The 20,446-nt window shown below is 37.9% G+C and overlaps 1 protein-coding gene across 2 annotated transcripts in view; it reads right to left on the minus strand.

Annotated features, from left to right (window-relative positions):
* The window catches only part of CCDC39 (coiled-coil domain 39 molecular ruler complex subunit), a 42,838-nt gene extending 36,639 nt beyond the window's left edge, over nt 1-6,199 (minus strand). For both annotated transcript variants that reach the window (XM_023623351.2, XM_023623350.2), the window contains exons 1-2: nt 5,406-6,199; nt 783-902 (exon numbers count right to left, since the gene is read on the minus strand). In XM_023623351.2, the coding sequence (XP_023479119.1) occupies nt 783-902; nt 5,406-5,495 (210 nt within the window). In that variant the 5' untranslated portion in view covers nt 5,496-6,199. The remainder of the gene's footprint in view (nt 1-782; nt 903-5,405) is intronic.
* Between the last annotated feature and the right edge of the window lie 14,247 nt (nt 6,200-20,446).

Below are 20,446 nucleotides of genomic sequence, written 5' to 3' on the forward strand. Positions count from 1 at the left end.
GTACATTTTTAAGAATTATAGACTTTTTATAAGAAAGGTAGATGCATTTTTTAAAAAATAGTTTGAGATGGAAGTTAGTAAACCTTCCAGTGCTGATTTCCTGAGCTGTCTGATTTGCTGGGCATCATCAAGCAATGAGGTGTGACACATGAACAGATTGTCCATAAAACAGATGCTTACTTAATCACTTTGTTTTTATTTTTATTATTTGTACTAATATTTCTAAAATGCATCATACTTCGCCCAGTTATCTTAAATAGGCTCCTAAATATAATTTAACTTTTCTACTATCTCAGGATTGTCATTATAAATTTCAATTCTTAAACTATGCTAAAACACCATGGTACCCTAAGGGCTCGTGAAGTGTGTGGACCACTTGCTTCCACTCAAAATGGCCCCAGTGGGTTGTACGGGAAAATTAAAAAGTAGACAGAAACTCTATTATGTGTTATATTATGTCTATTTCTGCCTAGACCCCTCATTTCTCACTGGCGTCACTGTACCCTTCCTAGATAATCTGTTCCCTAATATTATGTTGAACTGTTGGAATGGTGAAGTCTCCTTTCAAATGAATGAATTATTCCTCGAACTTGGTGGCAGTAACGAGTTCCTCAAAGCCTTTTTTCCTATCTACTTTCAGGTTCCAGGTTATACTCACAATAGTTTAGTTATGCTAAAGTTTCCTATTATATCTCTAAAATAAAATCACAGATATAAATGCAGTGTGAAATGTTCCATGACCACACATGACATAATCCTCATGAAGTTCAACATTATTGTACCTGGGTAAATGAGAACTCTTGCTTAACATTTTTGAAGTGAGAAGTCATAGCATTAATTCGATCTTCATAGTCACGTAGCTGATCTTTCAAGCTTGATCTTTCATCCTGCAGCTTTGACAGCTGTAAATAATAAATGCTATGATTAAGTAAAGTCCTACTAAGTTTTTAGAGTATTAAAGGATCTAAAATCAAAGGAAAATTAAATCTTCATTTACTTTGCTTCTTTAAACATCCATTTGAACTTTTAAAATCTACTGATCTTTTAAATATTATAGTGTTACGATTTAGAGATTACCGTGGGAAAATTAGCACCATATTAAAACAGAATAGACATCTCTCTCAGATTTGCAGCATTAGCAGGGTTCAATGATTAAATGCATTTTTGATACAGCATTACTTAAAGGGAAAAAATGAGATTCTATTCCCTAATTAAACCACAAGGTCTCTAAAGGCAACCAGAGCACAGTAACAAGACATAACAAGAACACAGAGCATGAACCATAAATTTGAAAAGTACCTGGACACCAGGCATAATACCTCCTCCCTGAACTGCTATTCAAAACCAGGAGATTTAGGCTAAGCTTAACAGAACAGAACAACTAACTCTCATGTGCTTAGAACGTGTTTTTTAAAGTATTTTGTGTGTCTCTGAATTAGAACCTTGAGCAGAAACAAAACAATGTAAACACAAAACAAACAAACAAACACCTTAGGAAATTACAAGATAGATTCTCAGGACCATTAGAACATGTCACCCCTCAAAGCAATATAAAAGCTCAACAAAACAAAAATGTGCTTCCTTATATGCTTCCTTGGGCTGTGGTTCTCAAGGTTGGGGCTACAACCCAGCAAGTGCAAACACAATCCACTGAAGGGCAGAAGAAAATATTTGAATTTTTAACTAAGGAAGAAAGAAAATAAATACTAATTTACTCATTTGTTATGTCCTATATTTCATTAAACTTACTAATATTAAGTATGTATTTTTTCTTTTTATTTCATTAATTTCAGTTTTTATTTTAATTCCCTCTTTTGTGTACTTTGTTCTTTTTTAAAATTTATTAAGAGGAGTTCTTTGTTTTTACGTTTTGTCTTACTGATTGTTACGGACTAAATGTGTCACTCCCAAATTCATATGTCAAAGCCCTAACTGCTAGTGTGATGGTATCTGGAGGTGGGGCCTTTGGGAGATGAGCAGGCTTAAATTAGGACGTGAGGGGAGGACCCTTGTGACCCTCATGATGAGATTAGTGTCCTTACAGGAAGAGGAGGAGAAACCAGAGCTCACTCCCTCTCTGCCCTGTGAGGAGCAGCCAGAGGGCAGCCTTCAACAGGCCCGGGAAGAGGGCTCTCACCAGAACCCAACCGTTCTGGCACCCAGACCTCGACTTCCAGCCTTTCGAACCGTGAGAAACAAATGCGTGTTCTCTAAGTCACTCAGTCTATGGTACTTTGTTATGGCTACACGAGCTGATCAGGACACTGATCTGAAAATGAAGGCATCTGAGGCCACAGGTTTTCTCTAAGATTTTCACTGTTTCCCACAGATGTGGGTATGAAGCAGTCCCCCTTATTTTTTCTAAAAGGTGACTTTTCCCTTTCAGTTTCTCTTTGATATAAGAGCTATCCAGGAAAATATTTGTTAGAAATTTGCCTAACTATCTAAGATGGATGTCTTCGTCAGGTCAGGGCACCATAGCAAAATATCATAGACTGAGTGTCTTAAACAACAGAAATTGATTTCTCACAGTTCTGAAGGCTAGAAAGTCCAAGATCAAGGTGTCAGTGAATTCGGTTCCAGTGAAATCTCTCTTCCTGACTTGCAGATGGCCACCTTCTTTCTGTGTTCTCACATGGCAGAAAGAGAGAGCTCTGGTCTCTCTCCTCTTCTTGTAAGGACACTAATCCCACCATGAGACTCCATCCTCATGACGTCATTTAAACCTAATCATTTCCCAAAGTCCCCACCTCCAAATACCATCACACTGGGGGTTAGAGCTTCAACATATGAATTCAGGGTCCAGGGACAGACACACAGTCTACAACAATGAAAGATCATTTTTTTTTTAAGATTTTATTTTTTTTCCTTTTTCTCCCCAAAGCCCCCCAGTACATAGTTGTATATTCTTCGTTGTGGGTCCTTCTAGTTGTGGCATGTGGGACGCTGCCTCAGCGTGGTTTGATGAGCAGTGCCATGTCCGCGCCCAGGATTCGAACCAACGAAACACTGAGCTGCCTGCAGCGGAACGCGTGAACTTAACCACTCGGCCACGGGGCCAGCCCAAAAAGATCATTTTTTAAATTATTTCTTATAAATTCTATTGGCTTATGATTAGAGAATGTGACCTCTAAAATTTCTATCACTCATTTTTTTTAATTGTGGCAATATATACATAACAAAATTTACCATTGTAACCATTTATCAGTCTACATTTAGTGGCATTAAGTACATTCACATTGTTATGCAACCATCACGACCATCCATCTCCAGAAACTTTTCATCTTCCCAGACTGAAACTCTATATCCATTAAACACTAACTCCCCATGCCCCTTCCCCCCAGCCCCTGGAAATCACCATTCTACTTTGTGTCTCTACGAATTTGACTACTCTAGGTATCTCATATAAGTGGAACCATACAGTAGTTGTCCTTTTGTGTCCAGCTTATTTCACTCAGCATAATGTCTTCAGGGTCTATCATCCACTTTTTTTGGCGGGGGGGGGGGGGGTGGCAGGGAGGGTGAAGATCAGCCCTGAGCTACCATCTGTGCCAATCTTCCTCCATTTATATATAGGTTGTCACCATAGCATGGCTGACAAGTGATATAGGTCTGTGCCTGGGATCCGAACCCACAAACCCAGGCCGCCGAAGCAGAGCGTGCAAACTTAACCACTCGGCCACAGGGCCAGCCCCAAATCATTTTTAATATAAAACTAACATTAAACACTTGTAGTAAATTAAGGGCATTGAATAGAATGAAAATAAAATAAACCTTGATAATACAAAAATAATAAAACTATTTTTTAATGGGGGAATTTTTAGCAATCACTCTCTCTTATAATCAAGTAATACCTGAAATTCAACAACTCTTTTCTTTTTCTTCTCTTAAATACAAGTGAAATTAAATTAAAAATGTTATGTTAAAAACACCACATATAGTACAATTCCATTTTTATAATACTCCAGTTTGTCTTTTCTATGTTTCTGTAGACGATGATGTCTAGAATATTTAATGCCACAACAGTCACATCATGGGCAACAGTGGGTAATTTTGGGAGGGCATATCTTATATTTTTTATTTTATACCCTTCTGTTCTGCTTGGATATCTTAAATTTACAAGAGTTGCTTTTTTAATGTCAGAGTTTATTCAGGTGAAGTAATTATAGCCCTCATTCTTCTTCCTTTATTGCTCTGTAATATTTTTTATAATAGTTAATATAAGTAACATGTATATAAAATATTGTGAGACAAATATTATGATAATAATAACCAAAAACTAACATTTGAATGGAACTTTAACCTACATTAATGTCCTTAGAGCTGTATAACAACCCTATGAGATAATTATTTTACTTATCTCCGGTTTACAGAAGAAGAAACAGGCTCAGTGCTGGTAAGTAGGATCTGAACACTGAGCTGGATATTTATTATTCCACAGCACTCAGTGCTAGATCTCTTATATTTCCTAACTTTGCCCTTCATGGAAAAAACAAACAAAAACGAAGCCATCTAAATTAGACACGAGTAAATAGGTTGGAGTATTTTGAAAAAAAATATTTTCAAAAAATAGAGTGAAGGATTTTCATGTTCATTTTTCAGAGGCGAGAAAATTTTCTCTTCCATTCTATAAAGTAGTGTAAACATCTGTTCTTCTTGGAACCTCTTCCACACAACACATTGCCATGTGATGGAACTTTAGATTGACTGCTTAAGGTTTTTAAGTTTCCTGAGGTGGTTGCAATTTTGTTTTTGACCACTACTCTGCACTGGTTGCAAGCTGGTGTAAAATATTCCTTAAACTTAAGAGATTTATCATTCTGTGACAACTTAATCCTCATTTTGAGAAGCCGTAAACTGCACATTTTACATTCTTACTAGAACGTCGCTCTTGAAAACATTTCTTCGAGTCACTTCTACTTTAAACATCATAGGCAGAAACTCAAAAAGAAATGTCAACCAGGACGTGTTTTGTTTATAAACACCCGCAAATAACTGTTGCTACGCAAACCTCAGAAGTCCCTTTGCAAGACGCGCTTAAATTCTAAGGAAGGAAAAAGTGGGTGAGGGAAACAGCCTTCCCTCTCCCGTCCAGGAGGCTGGAAAGGAGTTTATGGAGTGGGAAAGGAGGAAGAAGTAAAGATTCAGGCTTTATAGTCCTGAACATCAATTATCGTTTCAATACTTTTATTTTTTTTTTTTTAATGCTTAGCGTGTGCCGAAAAGGGCGGGCAGGTGAGGGAAGGAGACGGGGCGAGGAAGCGTTAAGATGGGGTTAAGGAAAACAGAGAACAGATGGGATTAGGGAAGGAAAAGAGAAAAATGAAAAGGTTGGGGTATTCCTGCCAACCAGAACCCACCCCCACCCCCACCCCTACCCCCCGCCTTCTTCACCTGATCCTCACCTGATCTTCAAGCATCTTGTTCTCCTGGTTCGCCACAGGGATGGCAAACCCATTCTCCCAATGCAGCTCCGCCAGGAATTCGCTACTCATGATGGCAAACGGATAGGGGACCTCAAACAGAGTACAGAGGAAAGCTCTGACTTCTCTTAGCGCCCCTGAGCAGCACCCTAGGCACCCGCAAAGCTCCGGGGCAGTTCTCACCGGAGCCCTAGCAACCGTCCCGCGTCCTTAGTTACCAAACAGGAAGCGCTCAGGCCCGAAGGCTAAACTTCCGGTTGAGAACTTCCCTCCCTGGATCCGCAGCCACGTTTTTGTTTTTGAGCGCCAACGGAAGCGAAGCAATTTACTCCTCCAGAAGTTCGCTGGCTTTGCCAGGCGCCGGCATAACTTTCTATTAAAGTGTGGCCCTGGATCGTCCCCCGACGTCCCCGGAGTCTGTAAAATCGGTGGCGCCTGCAGTCGCCGGGGGACCACAGGGTACGGCAACGGCAACTGTCGGATCGCCGGCGGAAGATGAAAGCTAACGAAAAGAATCAACCACGCTTTCTTTTCAAGTGGGTTTGTTGTTTCATCCACAGATGAAACCTAGTAGGCTGAAGCAGACTGTATTTGGAAGCAGAATTCACTCCCTAGAATCATTGCTGGATATTTTTTTTTTTAAGATTTTATTTTTCCTTTTTCTCCCCAAAGCTCCCCAGTACATAGTTGTATATTCTTCGTTGTGGGTCCTTCTAGTTGTGGCATGTGGGACGCTGCCTCAGCGTGGTTTGATGAGCAGTGCCATGTCCGCGCCCAGGATTCGAACCAACGAAACACTGGGCCACCTGCAGTGGAGCGCGTGAACTTAACCACTCAGTCACGGGGCCAGCCCCAGTGCTGGATATTTTGATGTTCGCCTGTTTTAATCTTCTGGTCTTCCTCTCACTGCTCATCGGCCCCACGGCAGCGCCCTAGCTGACCGCAGACGTGGACTGCGCAGAGATGGCAAACTTGCAGTGCAGTGTGTGGCCCCTCCCGAGCCACTCCTACACCTTTATTTTTCTTTACATTTTCATTTGTTAACATTTACAATCTTGAATTTCACATAAACATGTATATTTCTTCCTAATCTCGAAAAAAGCTAGGAAACAGAGCCCACATTATCAAAAGGCATTATTCGGCTGAAGCGGCGCCCCCTCTAGACTGGCAAAAAACGTCACCAGTTCACTGGTTTAAATTACCTTGCTTGGCGCTAGCATGCATTTGAGTCTATGGCCTCTGTTGTATAGCATCTCAGAACTGGAAAAGACAAAACAGTCAACTAATCTAATCCTTTAGTTTTCCAGATAAATAAACCGAGGTTCCCTGAGGTGAAGCGATTAAAGTAGGCAGGAGCTAAACTAGAATACAGGTTTCTTAATCCAAACTAGGCCCTCTGCAATGACGGTGGTGGTGTCCGGATTACCCTCTACCACTGCATCCTGAGCATCAATTAATTTCGCTGATCCAGGAAACAACTATCTGTAGCTTTCTCTGCCCTTTTGAATTTTATTTTACCTATACTTTGTTAAGCTTTTTACTATAAAAAGTTTATATACATATATATATATATGTGGATAGACAGTAGGGTATAATGAACCCCCATATCTCATCACCTTGATTTAACATTCATATTTTGCCATATTAGCTTCATCTGTATCTTTTGCTGAAGCGTTTTAAAGTAAATCACAGACATCGACATTTCACCTCTAACAACCTGAGCATGCATCACTAATGTTAAACACAGTATCATTAACACATCTAACAAAATTGACAATATCAAAATTCTTCAGTATCATCTAATAACCATTTTATATTCATATTTCCTCAGTTGTCCTGAAAATGTCTTTTTACAGTTAGTTACTATACTTTTGAAACCCTCTCATAGTAGCTTTGTCTGTTTTTGCTTACATGATTTTCCATATATTTAATCTTAGGGACTTAGAAATAGTATCTTCAAAGACTAGAATGAGCAAGACGTTTTACTCCCTACTTCCACAATACCTAAATTCCCAAGGTGGTAGGGGAGAAAGACTCAGCTTATAAAGGAATTTTGACCTATATAGGATAAAGGAATTCTGGAGCTTAAGTAACCTTTTAGAAGATCATCTTTTGTTGTATAATAGTTTAATCATTCCTACTAGTGAAAATGTTAGTATCCAGCCTATATTAAGATGGCAGGTAGCTATTTATACTTGAGATTTGTTATGGCAGTGCTGCTTTTTAAAACTGTTAGTGTCGTGCTGTCCATGTGTCTTAAGCATTCCCTTTCTAACGTCTTATCCCAGTTCGTACTGTGAATACTGAGGCAGCTGCCTTGCGCTGTGCCAGTCTGTTGACCTACCCCTCTCAGTGTCAGCTGTAGCTGCCAAATGCATGACTGCAGCTGTCTTTGCTGGGTACTCTCTTCGGCCCCAAGGACATAAGAAGTCTGGCAGCTGAATCCTTGCAAAGTGTCCCACTTCCCATATTTCAAGGACTCTTTCCAGAATTTCAGGATGACAATTATACAATGTTGAATTTTGGACAAAATGTCCATGCATTCTTCAAATTCCACATTTCTACCTTAAAACAATACCCCTCTTTCTCCACTTCATCACCACAGCATTCCCCATCATCCAGTTCTCACTTTTATAATTCCTCTAGATCATAACTCTATTTGAATTCATTCAGGTCTAGATTTGGAAACAAAACCCAGTTTTACAAGCCTTGTCACTGACCATGAACTATTCAATTTAATCCCCAAATGCTAAGGTAGATATTACCTTTTACTATTTCATTCTCAAGTAGATAAGTTCATCCAAATCAGATTATCCAGGCTAAAGTATAAGAAGATTGTTTGTTTTGCAAAAATAATGTGATCTTGGTAAAAAAAATAGAAAAATACGTATATGTGTAAAGGAAAAAGACAAGATATCCTTCACCTCCATACCAATCTCATTCCCAAGAGGTTGGCACTGTTTGGTGTTAATCCTATCAGCACTTTTTTAAATGAAGCTATAAATATATGCATATATTAATTGTTTTCTATAGACATAGCATAATATTATATGTATTCTTTACAAATTTATTTTTTCACTTAATAGTGGCCATGTTTCCATGTCAGTACATTAGATCTTTGGTCATTTAATGGCAGCTTGAAATTCAGTATTATCAATTTTAATTTTTTAAACAATGCTGCAATAAACATCTTTATAATACCATATTTCATCAATTCTAGGGTATGCTTGTTTTCACATTTTAATATCTTTGAATCAGAGATGCATCTTTCAATCAGTAGTGTCTTAGATTTGGTGAATAAGATATAAATTTGCATATTTATATATGTTTCTGTATGACATATTCTTAGAAGTAAAATTAATGGAAAACAATTTTGTTTTGATAGATACCACTAAATTATCTTTCAAAATGTCTTTACATACCAACAGAGTATGACAGTATTCTTGCATACTCTGGATATTATGAAGTATTAAATATTTTACAACCTAAAGAGAAAAATGTGGTATCTCGTTGTTTATTGACAATTCTATAATTATGAGTGAGACTGAGCATCACATTTTTTCTGCTAAGGATTTCTTTCTCATAACATTTGCCTATTTTTTTAATAAGGTTGTCTCTTCTTATTGAATTATAGCAGTGCTTTATATGTTATACATTGTATTCTTTGTATGTGTGTGTGTGTGTGTGTATGAATAATATTTTTCTCCCAATCTGTTTTTGGGGTTTTTTAAATTTTCTTTTTAGTATATTTTGCCATGCACACCTCAGAAACTGCTCTCATTGCCATTAATATGCTTCATATTCCAATGGACATGTTCGTCATCAATTTACCTGATCTACGGGCTGCATTTAGCTCAGCTATTCCTTCCCTGTTAAAACATTTTCTTCTCTTGGCTTTTATGACTCTTTGTCAGTTTCCCATTAACCTTCTGAATCTCCTTTGCCATTTTATCTTGTCCTGCTTGACCTCTTAATATTAGTATTCCTCAAGACTCAAAGCTGATCCCTCTTCTCTTCTTACACTTGCTTCCTAGGTGATCATAGCCATTTTCATGGCTTTAAATACCATGGCTGGTATTTTTTTTAATGATTCTCATCAATGTGTCTCTAACCCAGTTCTCTCTTCTGCATTCCAAACATATATCCAACTGCCTACCTGACTTCCATTGAGATGTCTCCTGGATATCTCAAATCAAATCTGATACACAGGTCCAAGACAGAATTCTTGATTTCATCCCACATATATTTTAAACCTCTTTTTCAGTCTTCCCTACCATAGTAGAACCACTGCCATGTATCCAGCTGTACAAAACCAAATCCTGGTGGCCATTACTGATTCCTTACTCTTCCTCACCTCCCACCTCCAATACGTCAGTGTTACATCTCACTTCTACCGCCCCCAATCTGTATTGATTCTAATTCACTCCTTCTCTACTGCCACCACTCCAATTCAGACTGTCATCATCTCTCACTACACTATTGCAATTGCTCCTCAATGATCTCCCCATTCCCTAAAATCCATTCCCCCTCAACAGTTAAGGTAATCTTTTATTCCCAGCGTCTAATTTTGAAATGTTTCCCACATACAGAAAAGTTGAAATAATTTTACAGTGAACACCAATATCCCCTTGATCTAGATGTTTCCTATGTCCTACCATTAACTTTTGACTATTCTTTTGTTATCACAGGTCTATCTATCTAGTCATTCATTAATCCATGTTATTTGTTGATGCATTTCAAAGTAAATTGCAGGAATCAATACACTTCCTCCCTAAATACTTCACCATGCATAGGTTTACTTTTGTTTACATTATTTCCTCTATGGGTAAAATTTACATACAAATAAATACACAAATCTTGAGTTTTGACAAATGCACACACCTGAAGATGTAGAACATTACCCCTACTCCCGCTTGCCTCTTTCCAGTCAATCCCTCCTCTCACCTCCCTCAACCCCCAGAGGTAACTACTGTGCCGATGTTTTCTCTATCATAAATCAGTTGTCTCTTTTTTAAAACTTCAAATAAATGGAAAGGTACTATATTGGGCTACTTTACAATTTATTGCCTCTCAACTCCAAATTCACCCATTTTGCCCACTCTGTGAAAACAGATATGGGTCCTTTAAAGATTTCTCCTTTGACCGTTGGCACAACATCAAGCTTTATCCATAGAGGGCACGGGAGAGACATTGCAGGAGGAAGAAAGTTTTTTTCTTCCTGGTTCCAGTGTGCTCACCTGGCAGGCTCCTGCAGTATCACAGCTTCTCTAACATCCAGTTCCTGCATCTCAGGTGGATGCTTTCTCCAGCATCAGGCTCCTGCAGTGCTTGCAGCTTCTCTGGTTCCCAGCTCCTGCAGTGCACAGCAGCTTTCCCTAGCACTCAACCTACCCCAGCTTGGGCAGTTTTACAACAGAGTACCTCCTGTGAGGCATCTCCCCATTAATAGATTTCTCTGGCAAGTACTGATTTAAAGAACAGATTTCCAGCAAATTCAACCAGCACCACAAAGACTTCTCGGCCACTGAGTAAGCCCTGTGAGGGGCCTCTTCCTTGGGCACTCCATTTCAACTTTAAGGAAGTGACTGCTCCTTATACGGGCTGTTTCTACATTCTTTAGGGTTTTCTTTACTTCTTAACAGCCAACCCCTTGTTACTCCAATCCTCTGTTATAGTTAACAATTCTTTATATTAAACTTTCCCTGTTAAATCACTGTGTGGTTTCTCTCTCCTGATTCGACCCAGACTGATACAAGTATATACTTTTTGAAGTCAGGCTTTTTTTCACCCAGCATAATGTTTTTGATAGTCATCCATATTGTGGTACGTATTTAGGGTGGTTTGTAGTTTATTTCTTTTCACTGCTGAGTAGTATTTCCTTTACATAAATATATTTTATGTATCCATTTTCCTAATGATGAATACCTGGATTGTTTTCAGTTTGGGGCAATTATGAATAAAACTATTATAAACATTCTCGTACAAGTCTTTTTTAAATACACTTTTTATTTTAGAATAATTTTTGATTTACAGAAAAGTTGCAAAGATAATACAGAGAGTTTCTACATATCCTTCATCATGTTTCAGTTTCCTCTAACGTAATCGTTACAAATTAGTAAGGTACATTTGACAAAACAAAGACACCACCATTGGTACATTGTTATAAACTAACCTCCAGATTTTCCAGTCCTTCCATTAACGTTCATTTTCTGTTCACAGATCCAATCCAGGAGACCACATTGTATTTTGTTGTCATGTCTCCTTAGTCTTTCCTGGTCTGTGACAAGTTCTCAGTTTTTTCTTGTTTTTCATGACCTGGACAGTATGAGAAGTACTGGTCAGGCATTTTGTGGAATAGCTCTTGATTTGATTTATCTGATGGTTTTCTCATGATTAGGCTGGAGTTATGGGTTTGGGGAAGAAAACCATAGAGGTGAAGTGCACAGCTCATCACATCATATCAGGGGGTGCATGATGGTCTCATGACACTACTGGTGACTTTGACCTTGATCGTTTTAGGGTAGCATTCACCAGCCTTCTCCATTGTAAAGTTACTATTTCCCCTTCTATATGCTAAATGATTCAACAAGTGCAGCCTGCCCTCAAGGAGGGGGATTACACTCTGTCTCCTAAAGGAAGAGTATCTACATATATTATCTGACATTTTTCTGTAAGATTATCTCTTCTCCATTTATTCAATCATTTATTTATATTACTATGGACTCATGTATATTTTAGACCTTGGATTATAATCCGAACTATGCTATTTTCTTGCTCAACTTGCTCCAGCTTTAGCCATTAGCCCCTGTGTCTCTTTGACATGCTTTCGTCGTTTTGTTTTTTGAGCACCTCCTTGCTTTCTGAAAGGCACTGAAAAATTTACTATGTGTATTTTCCTTTCCCCAGCCCAAGAATTAGCCATTTCTCCAAGAGGCCTCGGTTTCTTTCATTGGAGAGTGGTATTTAGAAGCCAAGATCTGGGCTCTGGGTGTGTTCACTGTTCCTGAGTTGTCATCGCTTCTGGGCCCTCTCAGAAACCAGACTAGATAATACATATATGTATATTGACACATATCTATAGTTGTCTTTGTATCTAGCTATCTGTATAAGCTAAACATTAGTACGTACTGATGTCTCTGACTTCAATCCAGGACCACAGAGTTCATTCTAGCCTTCCCTTCTTACTTATTTGAAACTTCCCCTCTGACAGCGAAAAACCTTGCTTCACTATCCATCATCCATTTACTTATTTGTTCAACCCCAATATACATTTAAAGTAGTTTCAGAATTATTAAAGGATCAGTACAAGCCTTTCAATGACATAAGTTTTTATTTCTCTCAGATAAATACCAAGGAGTACAATGCTGACCATAGGGTAAGTGTATGTTTAATTTTATGAAACATACCAGACCTTTTCCAAAGCAGTTGTACCATTTTAAAGGCTCTCTTTTCTAAAACTTAAATCAGATTTCTTCAAGGTTAAAATTCTTCAGTGGATTCCCAGTTTAGTTAGAATTAAATCCAAACTCCTTAACCTGGTCTACAAAGTCCCATGATCTGATCCCTGCCTGATTTTTGCAACCTCATCTCCTGTCATCCTTCCCTTCATTCACTATGTTTCAGCCACCCTGGCTTTTAAAAATTCCTTGTCAGAGCCTGGAAAAACCAAGCAGTCTTCCAGCCTTGGGGTCTTCATATATGCTGATCCCTCTGCCCGGAACATTCTCCTTCTGTATTGGCTAGTTCTATAGTATTCTTCAGGGCTCCATATTCTTCTGTTTATATATTACTTCCTTAGAGAGGCCTTCCTTTCTTATTCAATCCAATGGAGATTTTCCTGTCATTCTCTCTTATAGCAAATTTTTCAGACCTGGTAATTACATTCCGACAACTCACAATTAGAACTTATATTTTTATTTGCTTGCTTACTTATTTATTTTCTATCTTTGCCACTAGATTATAATAAGCATGACAGTCGGTACCATATGCATTTTGTTCACCGTATATTCAGAAACTAGAACAATACCTGTACACGGCAGTGCTCAATAAAAATCTGCTGAGAGCACAACCAGAAGGACCACGACTACAATATACAGCTATTTACTGGGCGGCTTTGGGGAGAAGAAGAAAAAGGAAAAAGAAACAGAGAAGATTGGCAACAGATGTTAGCTAAGGTACCAATCTTTAAAAAAAATCTGAGAGAATAAATATATGAATCAAAAGAAAAGTTTTAAATTTTTATAGTTAAATGTCAGTCTTTGCCTTGACAACTTTTGTTTTGCGACACACCAAGGAAAGCCTTTCTCAGAAGACTATAAAAATGATCTTTTATAGTCATATACTAAAAAAAATATATTTTTTAGTACTTTTATGATTATATATCCTTCATTAAAATTTTAATGCATATAAAACTTACATTTGTGTATGAGAGGAAGTAGATTCATAGTTCTTTTACAAAACAAATAATAATTTTCCCAGCACCGTTTAGTAAATAGTCACCTGACTCCTTTGGAATGTGTCCTCTTTGTATACTAAATTCTCATATATCCAAAGATGTGTTTCTGGATCTCTAGTATTTCATTGATTTATTTATGTATCTCTACAAAAGTACCACACTGTTTTGAGTAGCATAGCTCCTTAGCATGTTAGGGCCGCACACAACCTCTATCATCCCCATCACAACTATTTTTATCTATTCTCAAACACTTCCTTGAAATCAAGTTGTCAAGTTCCAAAAAGAAAAAAGGACACGGGAACCTAGGGATTTTAATTGAAATTTCCTTGAATATACATAATAATTTAAGAGGAACTGAAACTTTTATTGTATTGTCTTCCTACCCAGAAATATGGTAAATGTCTCCATTTCCTCAGATTTTCTTTTAAGTAATTCGTTCTTAATACAGTTGCATATGACTAGATTCAGAGCATTGACATAACTTGGGAATTTGAAGAAACTTCCAAGATTGCCCCTGGCTACAACATGGACTTCAGCAACATGCAGTGCGTTTACACTCCTGCTGCTTAGTCACTCCCTCCCTCCTGAGGAAACGCATTTTATTATGAAATAGATAGTGACTTGCATAATGATATAACAGTCTCATTGGAAGAATGTCAGAAGGGTCTTATAATTGTCCTGTTGTACAATTTCCCTACCTACACAAAACATGTTTTTAGTGGTGAATATCTTGACCAGTATCTATGAAATTTTGCAAACTGGTGCACTATACAAGGCTGCTCTGTTGGGCCCTGTTAATGAAAGAGATGGATGTAAGTCTTTACAAAGGAATGTTTACCTCGCAGCCCAATATTATGCCTTGTTTCTGAAATCACTATTCCTTTTTTCCAATGTTTTTATCATTGTTGTTGAAACATAGTAATCCCTTGATTAATACTTGCTGAATTAATGATTGGATTATTTTTAAGGATTTATTTTGCCTGATAATAGGGGGCCATAAATATACTTAAAGAAAATATTTTCTACTGCAGAGAAACAGTAGAAGAAAGACCTCCCTAATTACAGACTTTCTAATATCCTTTTCTGGGAAATATGCATTCAGGAAATTTATTTTGCCCATGGCAACCACTGCTTTGTAAAAAATATTACATAATTGAGTTGGGTACAGTGGGATGTGTGCATGTGTATATGTGTGTATGTGTGTGTGTGTGTGTAAAGTCAATTGTTATAGATGAGTAACTTTAAACAACAGCTAACAATTTTCTGTGATTATTTCCTAGATGCAAGGCCAAAGGGACAAAGAAGCCCCTTTATATGAAAGTATTCTCATCTATCCATAAAACAATCCTCAAAATCAAAAGAATTGGCTAAACCAACACTATAAGAAGCTTTGATATTGTTTCGTGCTTTTGCGGGTGGAAACACATATTTTACAGATTTTATTCATTTACTGTAATCCAGTAGATGGTGCTACATGTCTGTATATGTAAAGTACAACAAATGCCTTTTTTCTTTTTTCTTTTTGCCTTTTCTTTCTGTCTTTTTTAGCCAGAACTCTCATCAAGGTCTACTATTATAATGAAGCTCATTATTCCTGACATCTGAGCCAAATCTCTGGGTGCAGCATTAAAGATGTACTTAAGGAGAAAACCCCCCAGAAATAATTGTCGACCAAATACCAACCTAACAATCTATTAGAAGGTTTTTTTCCTCAGCTCATGCTTACTCTAAAATAACAAAATCTGTGGTGTCACACAGAACTCTGCGTCAGTCCATCAAAAACATCCAGATGCAAAATCGTAGTCCTTCTTATTCTTTTAAACACTGCTAGTTGCTATTATTGTGAAGCAACCATAACAATGATAATTAACAATGAAAGTTTAAATTTAGGACTGTAATGGATATATCAACGTGTAAATCAACCATTTAAGAAGATAGCATATGCTAAAAAACTTAGATATATGAAATTTTATAAATATAAAGGTTGTTGTCGAATCGGTGATTAAGCTAACCATACAAATTAATGTTTCTTTGTGAACCATCAAAGATTGGAAGCTTCCAAAAAGCAAGGACTCTATTTAGGTATCAGCACAAATAATCCATATCACTCAGCAACCTACAAACAGTTAATTTATGTTACTTCTTTATAATAAACACAACTAAATTTGATATATAATCTGAATTAGAAGTTATCGATTTTTTGCCTCCTTTTATCTTTCAGATTTGTAATATGTTATTAGTTCACGAATTCAATATGCTTTGAAAGTGTCACTATATTATAAACCAAGGATAAGGGGATATTAACTACTAATATAAAAATTAGGACATTTTCGTTACTGTATTAGTTTATTGTATTAAATTTTGACAGTTAACTGTCATGTGATTTCATAAAGTCCTTTTACATTCTTTGAAAATTCTTTTACTCTTTCCACTGTATCAAAAGAAAAATGAGACCTGTCGTCACTAATTTTAGATGAGTTCTATACATAATATAGGTATTAATAATCTGCTGACCAAAGGCTTAATAAAATAGTTTTATTCAGTGAATTATATCACTCTAAGGACTAGATTCTAATACAAATACGGGGAAGTCAGAAGTAACCTTTCAAATGACTATTTTGTCATTTATGCTACCTTTCATGCATATCTTCATTAACTCTCTCACCAGTCCTTGAACAAACTCAAGGAGGCAGAATTGAATTGGTTATTCCTAGGTAGGTTATGCAACATGGAAAAGCCGCAGTCTTAATCCAAGAATGACATCTTCATGAAAAAGACAAAAAAAAAAAAAAAAAACCAATGCAAATGGTCAGTTGTAATGTAGGCATATTATGGTAATATAAATCAACTTACGCTCCTTTGGGGAGCACGGTCAGGGTGGGGTGCCGCTACCTCTCCTTTCTGTAACTAGCTTACCTGGAGGCAGTAACACTGACCCAATGCCTAGACGGGCCACAAGGAATACAACTTCTCAAAGGAAAAGTCTTTTTTATTTTTGTTTTTCTGAGGTATGATCATTGAAGTGTAGAGTTCTTCATTCATAAAAGAAACATTGCATTTAGGAAAATATTGGCCTAAGCCTTTAAGTTACAAAACTGAAAAAGCAATTATCCCTTCCCTCAAAGGGTTTACCATCAACTGGAGAAACCAGCCACAGAGGCTGCTTCTAACTAGTGACTGCCTCCATAATTGGTCTCTCTAATACTATCTCCACGCCTAAGCCAAAATAACATTTCTAAACCTCAAATCTCAGCACATCATCCCTCTCTATAAAACTCCTCCACAGGGCCAGGCCCGGTGGTCTAGTGGTTAAGTCTGGTGTGTCCCACTTTGGCAGCCTGTGTCTGGTTTCCAGACATAGACCTACACCACTCACCTGTCAGTGGCCATGCTGTGGTGGCAGCTAACATACAAAAAAGAGGAAGAATGGCAACAGATGTGAGCTCAGGGCAAATCTTCCAGAGCAAAAAAAAAAAGCTTCCATGGCTCTCCATGGCCTCTCTAACATGGCTTATAAAACCCTCATGAACCTGCCCTGCTTTCTCCCCAGTCTCATCTCTGATTCTTCTTCAACTTACACTGGGAATTCTAGTCTGAATGAGTTTGTTTCCTTTTCCTCAAGGTCTCTCTCCTTTCAAACCTTAGCACGTCTGCCTGGGCACTCTTCTCATATTTGCCCAATTAACATCAACCTTCCCTGCCCTACATGCTCTATCATCATATTTTCACTATCACAACACTTACACTATTACTTCTTCAAGTTCCCCATTACACTGTAAGCAGCATAAGTCACAGAGCATCTAGCTTATGTAATACTGGCTCCCCAGCACTAGGCACATACTAGACAACCATTCAGTCACTCATTGCACAGTCATTGAGCACCTAATGTGTGACACTCTCTCTGTTTCAAGTGATAGGGACACATATCAGGGAACAAAACAGACTAGGATGCTGCCTTCCAGAACTTTAGTTAAATTAACCAAAACAGACCAAGTGCACACGGTATGGCAAAGCTATCAGGACTCATCACGGAAAACATGTCTGTCTCCAGGTGGGAAGGGATCATGGGCAGAAGAGTCACCCCGTTAGAACAGGGTCTTACCTGAAACTTCAAAGAGGAAGATGCTAAGGTTCTGGGTGAAAAGTTGAGGTGAAAGTGAACTCCAGATAGAGGGAATAACAAAAAGGCAATAACATGGAAAATCTTGAGGCTGGGAGGTGGAGGGAAGTAGGAATTATACGTAGCTCAACACTGCTGAATAGAGAATGGGGTAACTTTTGTGGGGTAGAATTTGCCTGGGAGAGTAACGTGGGGTGAGGCAGGGAAAGTTGAAAGGTGCTAGGCCAGAAAAATATGTTCTTGTAGATAATAGGGATACATTGAATAATTTTAAATGGAGATGAATGAAAAAGAAATTAGTAATGGGAATCTGAAATAGGGGAAGAGAAAAGAGGAAGAAGGTAAGACTTGATGACTATTTAGAAATGGGACCAACCAAGAGGATGGTCTTCTCATTCTGTGGGAACCATCAGGTACCAGTGGGCTTGGGATGAGAAAAGCTAGCTCCAAAATCTGCCAGAAATATTGCGCCACAAATAGCAAAGTTTTCAAAACCTCTTCAAGGTTATCTTGTCAAAGCGTAAATGTGTTTTTGCCCAACTTTCAAACCTTATATATTCTCCATGTGCTTGACAATCTCGCTCTTTAAGTCATCAAAGTATACGGTAACACCTACGGGGACCTACATGTTTGTGTACATCATCAGAGTGTTCTTATTCTCCAGGGTCCATGGTGGACACGGAAAGACAGAAAAGAAAATGGGTGGGAAGTATATGTCCCGTGTCTTATGCTGCCCTAGCAGTTAGTAAGAGAAATATTCCTAATGGCTTTCTTTGTTTTCAGTGTTGGTCTTCAAAATCATACAAAGATTCTTTCATTTCTTTCTTTATTCTTTTCGGAAATTTTTTCATGTTCTTTATAATGAGCATGAATTATTTTTATACTCAGAAGAAAAATACCTTTTAACAACAATAATACCCCTCCCCCTGAAAAATTCTTGGGAGGTAATGGAGAGTGTTGAAAACAGCCAATGAAAAACATACCCACCATGTAACTACCATATGGAAAAATGTAGGGTAAAGATACAAGGAAATGCGTGTTAGTCATGGTACCATACACACCGTCCATGTGAGCAGAGCATAAAAACAAGGCTAGTATGGGGCTGCAGCGTGAACCTTCCATGCTGCTATATGGAAAAACCACCACTCCACTAGGCTAAGAAACTTGGCTTTTCTATGGTTAGGGCCCTAAGAGACACCGCAGAGAGGCGGCCTGCTTTTATTCACTGAGCTGTAGCTCTCCACATAATATGTGGGTAAATTTACTCAAAGCATTTTTTTTATCAGCTGTCAATCTCCTTCTTAGCCTGCATTTGGCTGCATTTCAGGCAGCAAAGGAGAAAGCAGGGGTTATTCCATGGGTTTTGCCCTGGGGGAACTAATTGTTGCCTATTACTTTAGAGAATTGTGTGTGGAAGTAATTGCTGTTCCTCTGCTATGTTCTGTAGTATTATTCACATAAATTTGATGTAAAGCTATATCTATATACAATGCACTCAGTTTAGTCAAAGTGGAGGATGCCCATATACATGTACCTAGATAGTTGGAAGTAGTTGTTTGACAAACTGTTTGACAGATGTCATCCCGTGTTGAGACATTCATGAAGGTATATGGAGTTTTTCCTCTTGGAATCTGTTCGGTGTGGCTGCCCGTGTTCTACTGTGAACTAAGAATTTTATGCTATTCACTGTTTTTCTTCTCTACACATTGAATACTGGTTTCCTGTTATTCCCATATCATTATCTTACTCCAAACTCCTTTGTGAGTGAGCTTCTTAAGTTTCAGTCAGGATTTCTGAAAATACAAACTATTCTACCCTCCTTATCTTCTTTAGACTCTATCTGTCGCTGAGGTTCATTTAAAGGTGGCTAGTAACGGTAGGAGAGACAGAGAGACAGAGAGGAAAGAGAGACAGAGAGAGACAGAGAGGAAGAGAGAGATGCACACATTAACCAACAGTTTTCTTTTATGAACAAGAAAATTGGCCGTTTTCCCATTAGCATATGAGGAACCTAAGAATGTCCCTTGTTGTCAAGGCAACAGCTGTTCCTTGGGTAGCTGTAATAGAAAAGAAGCCAGAGCAATCTTTATAGGATCAAGTCTTTTTTATCATCAAATCATGGAAACAAACCTTGAGAGTCTACCCAGCCTATTCTCCTGCCTTTAGTTAAGACCCACTAAAATAATTTGAAACCCATACGGAAAAAGTCTTCTTGTAAATAATTCTGAAGTGATTGTACAGCTTTCCTTGATAATGACTTGCAATGTTTTATAGTTCACGCCACTAATAAATTTTTTTGATCATTCTAACTTAAATCTTTCATGCTACAGTTTGAAATCCACTTCCTATAGTTCTATTCTTCGTGGAAATAACTGTACATTTTCCTCTCTAAGAGAATCTGGCCTGTACTTGAAAAAAACAGCAAAATTGTCGGACTTAAATTCCTCA

Source organism: Equus caballus, chromosome 19, assembly GCF_041296265.1.
Source record: "Equus caballus isolate H_3958 breed thoroughbred chromosome 19, TB-T2T, whole genome shotgun sequence".
NCBI lineage: Eukaryota > Metazoa > Chordata > Mammalia > Perissodactyla > Equidae > Equus > Equus caballus.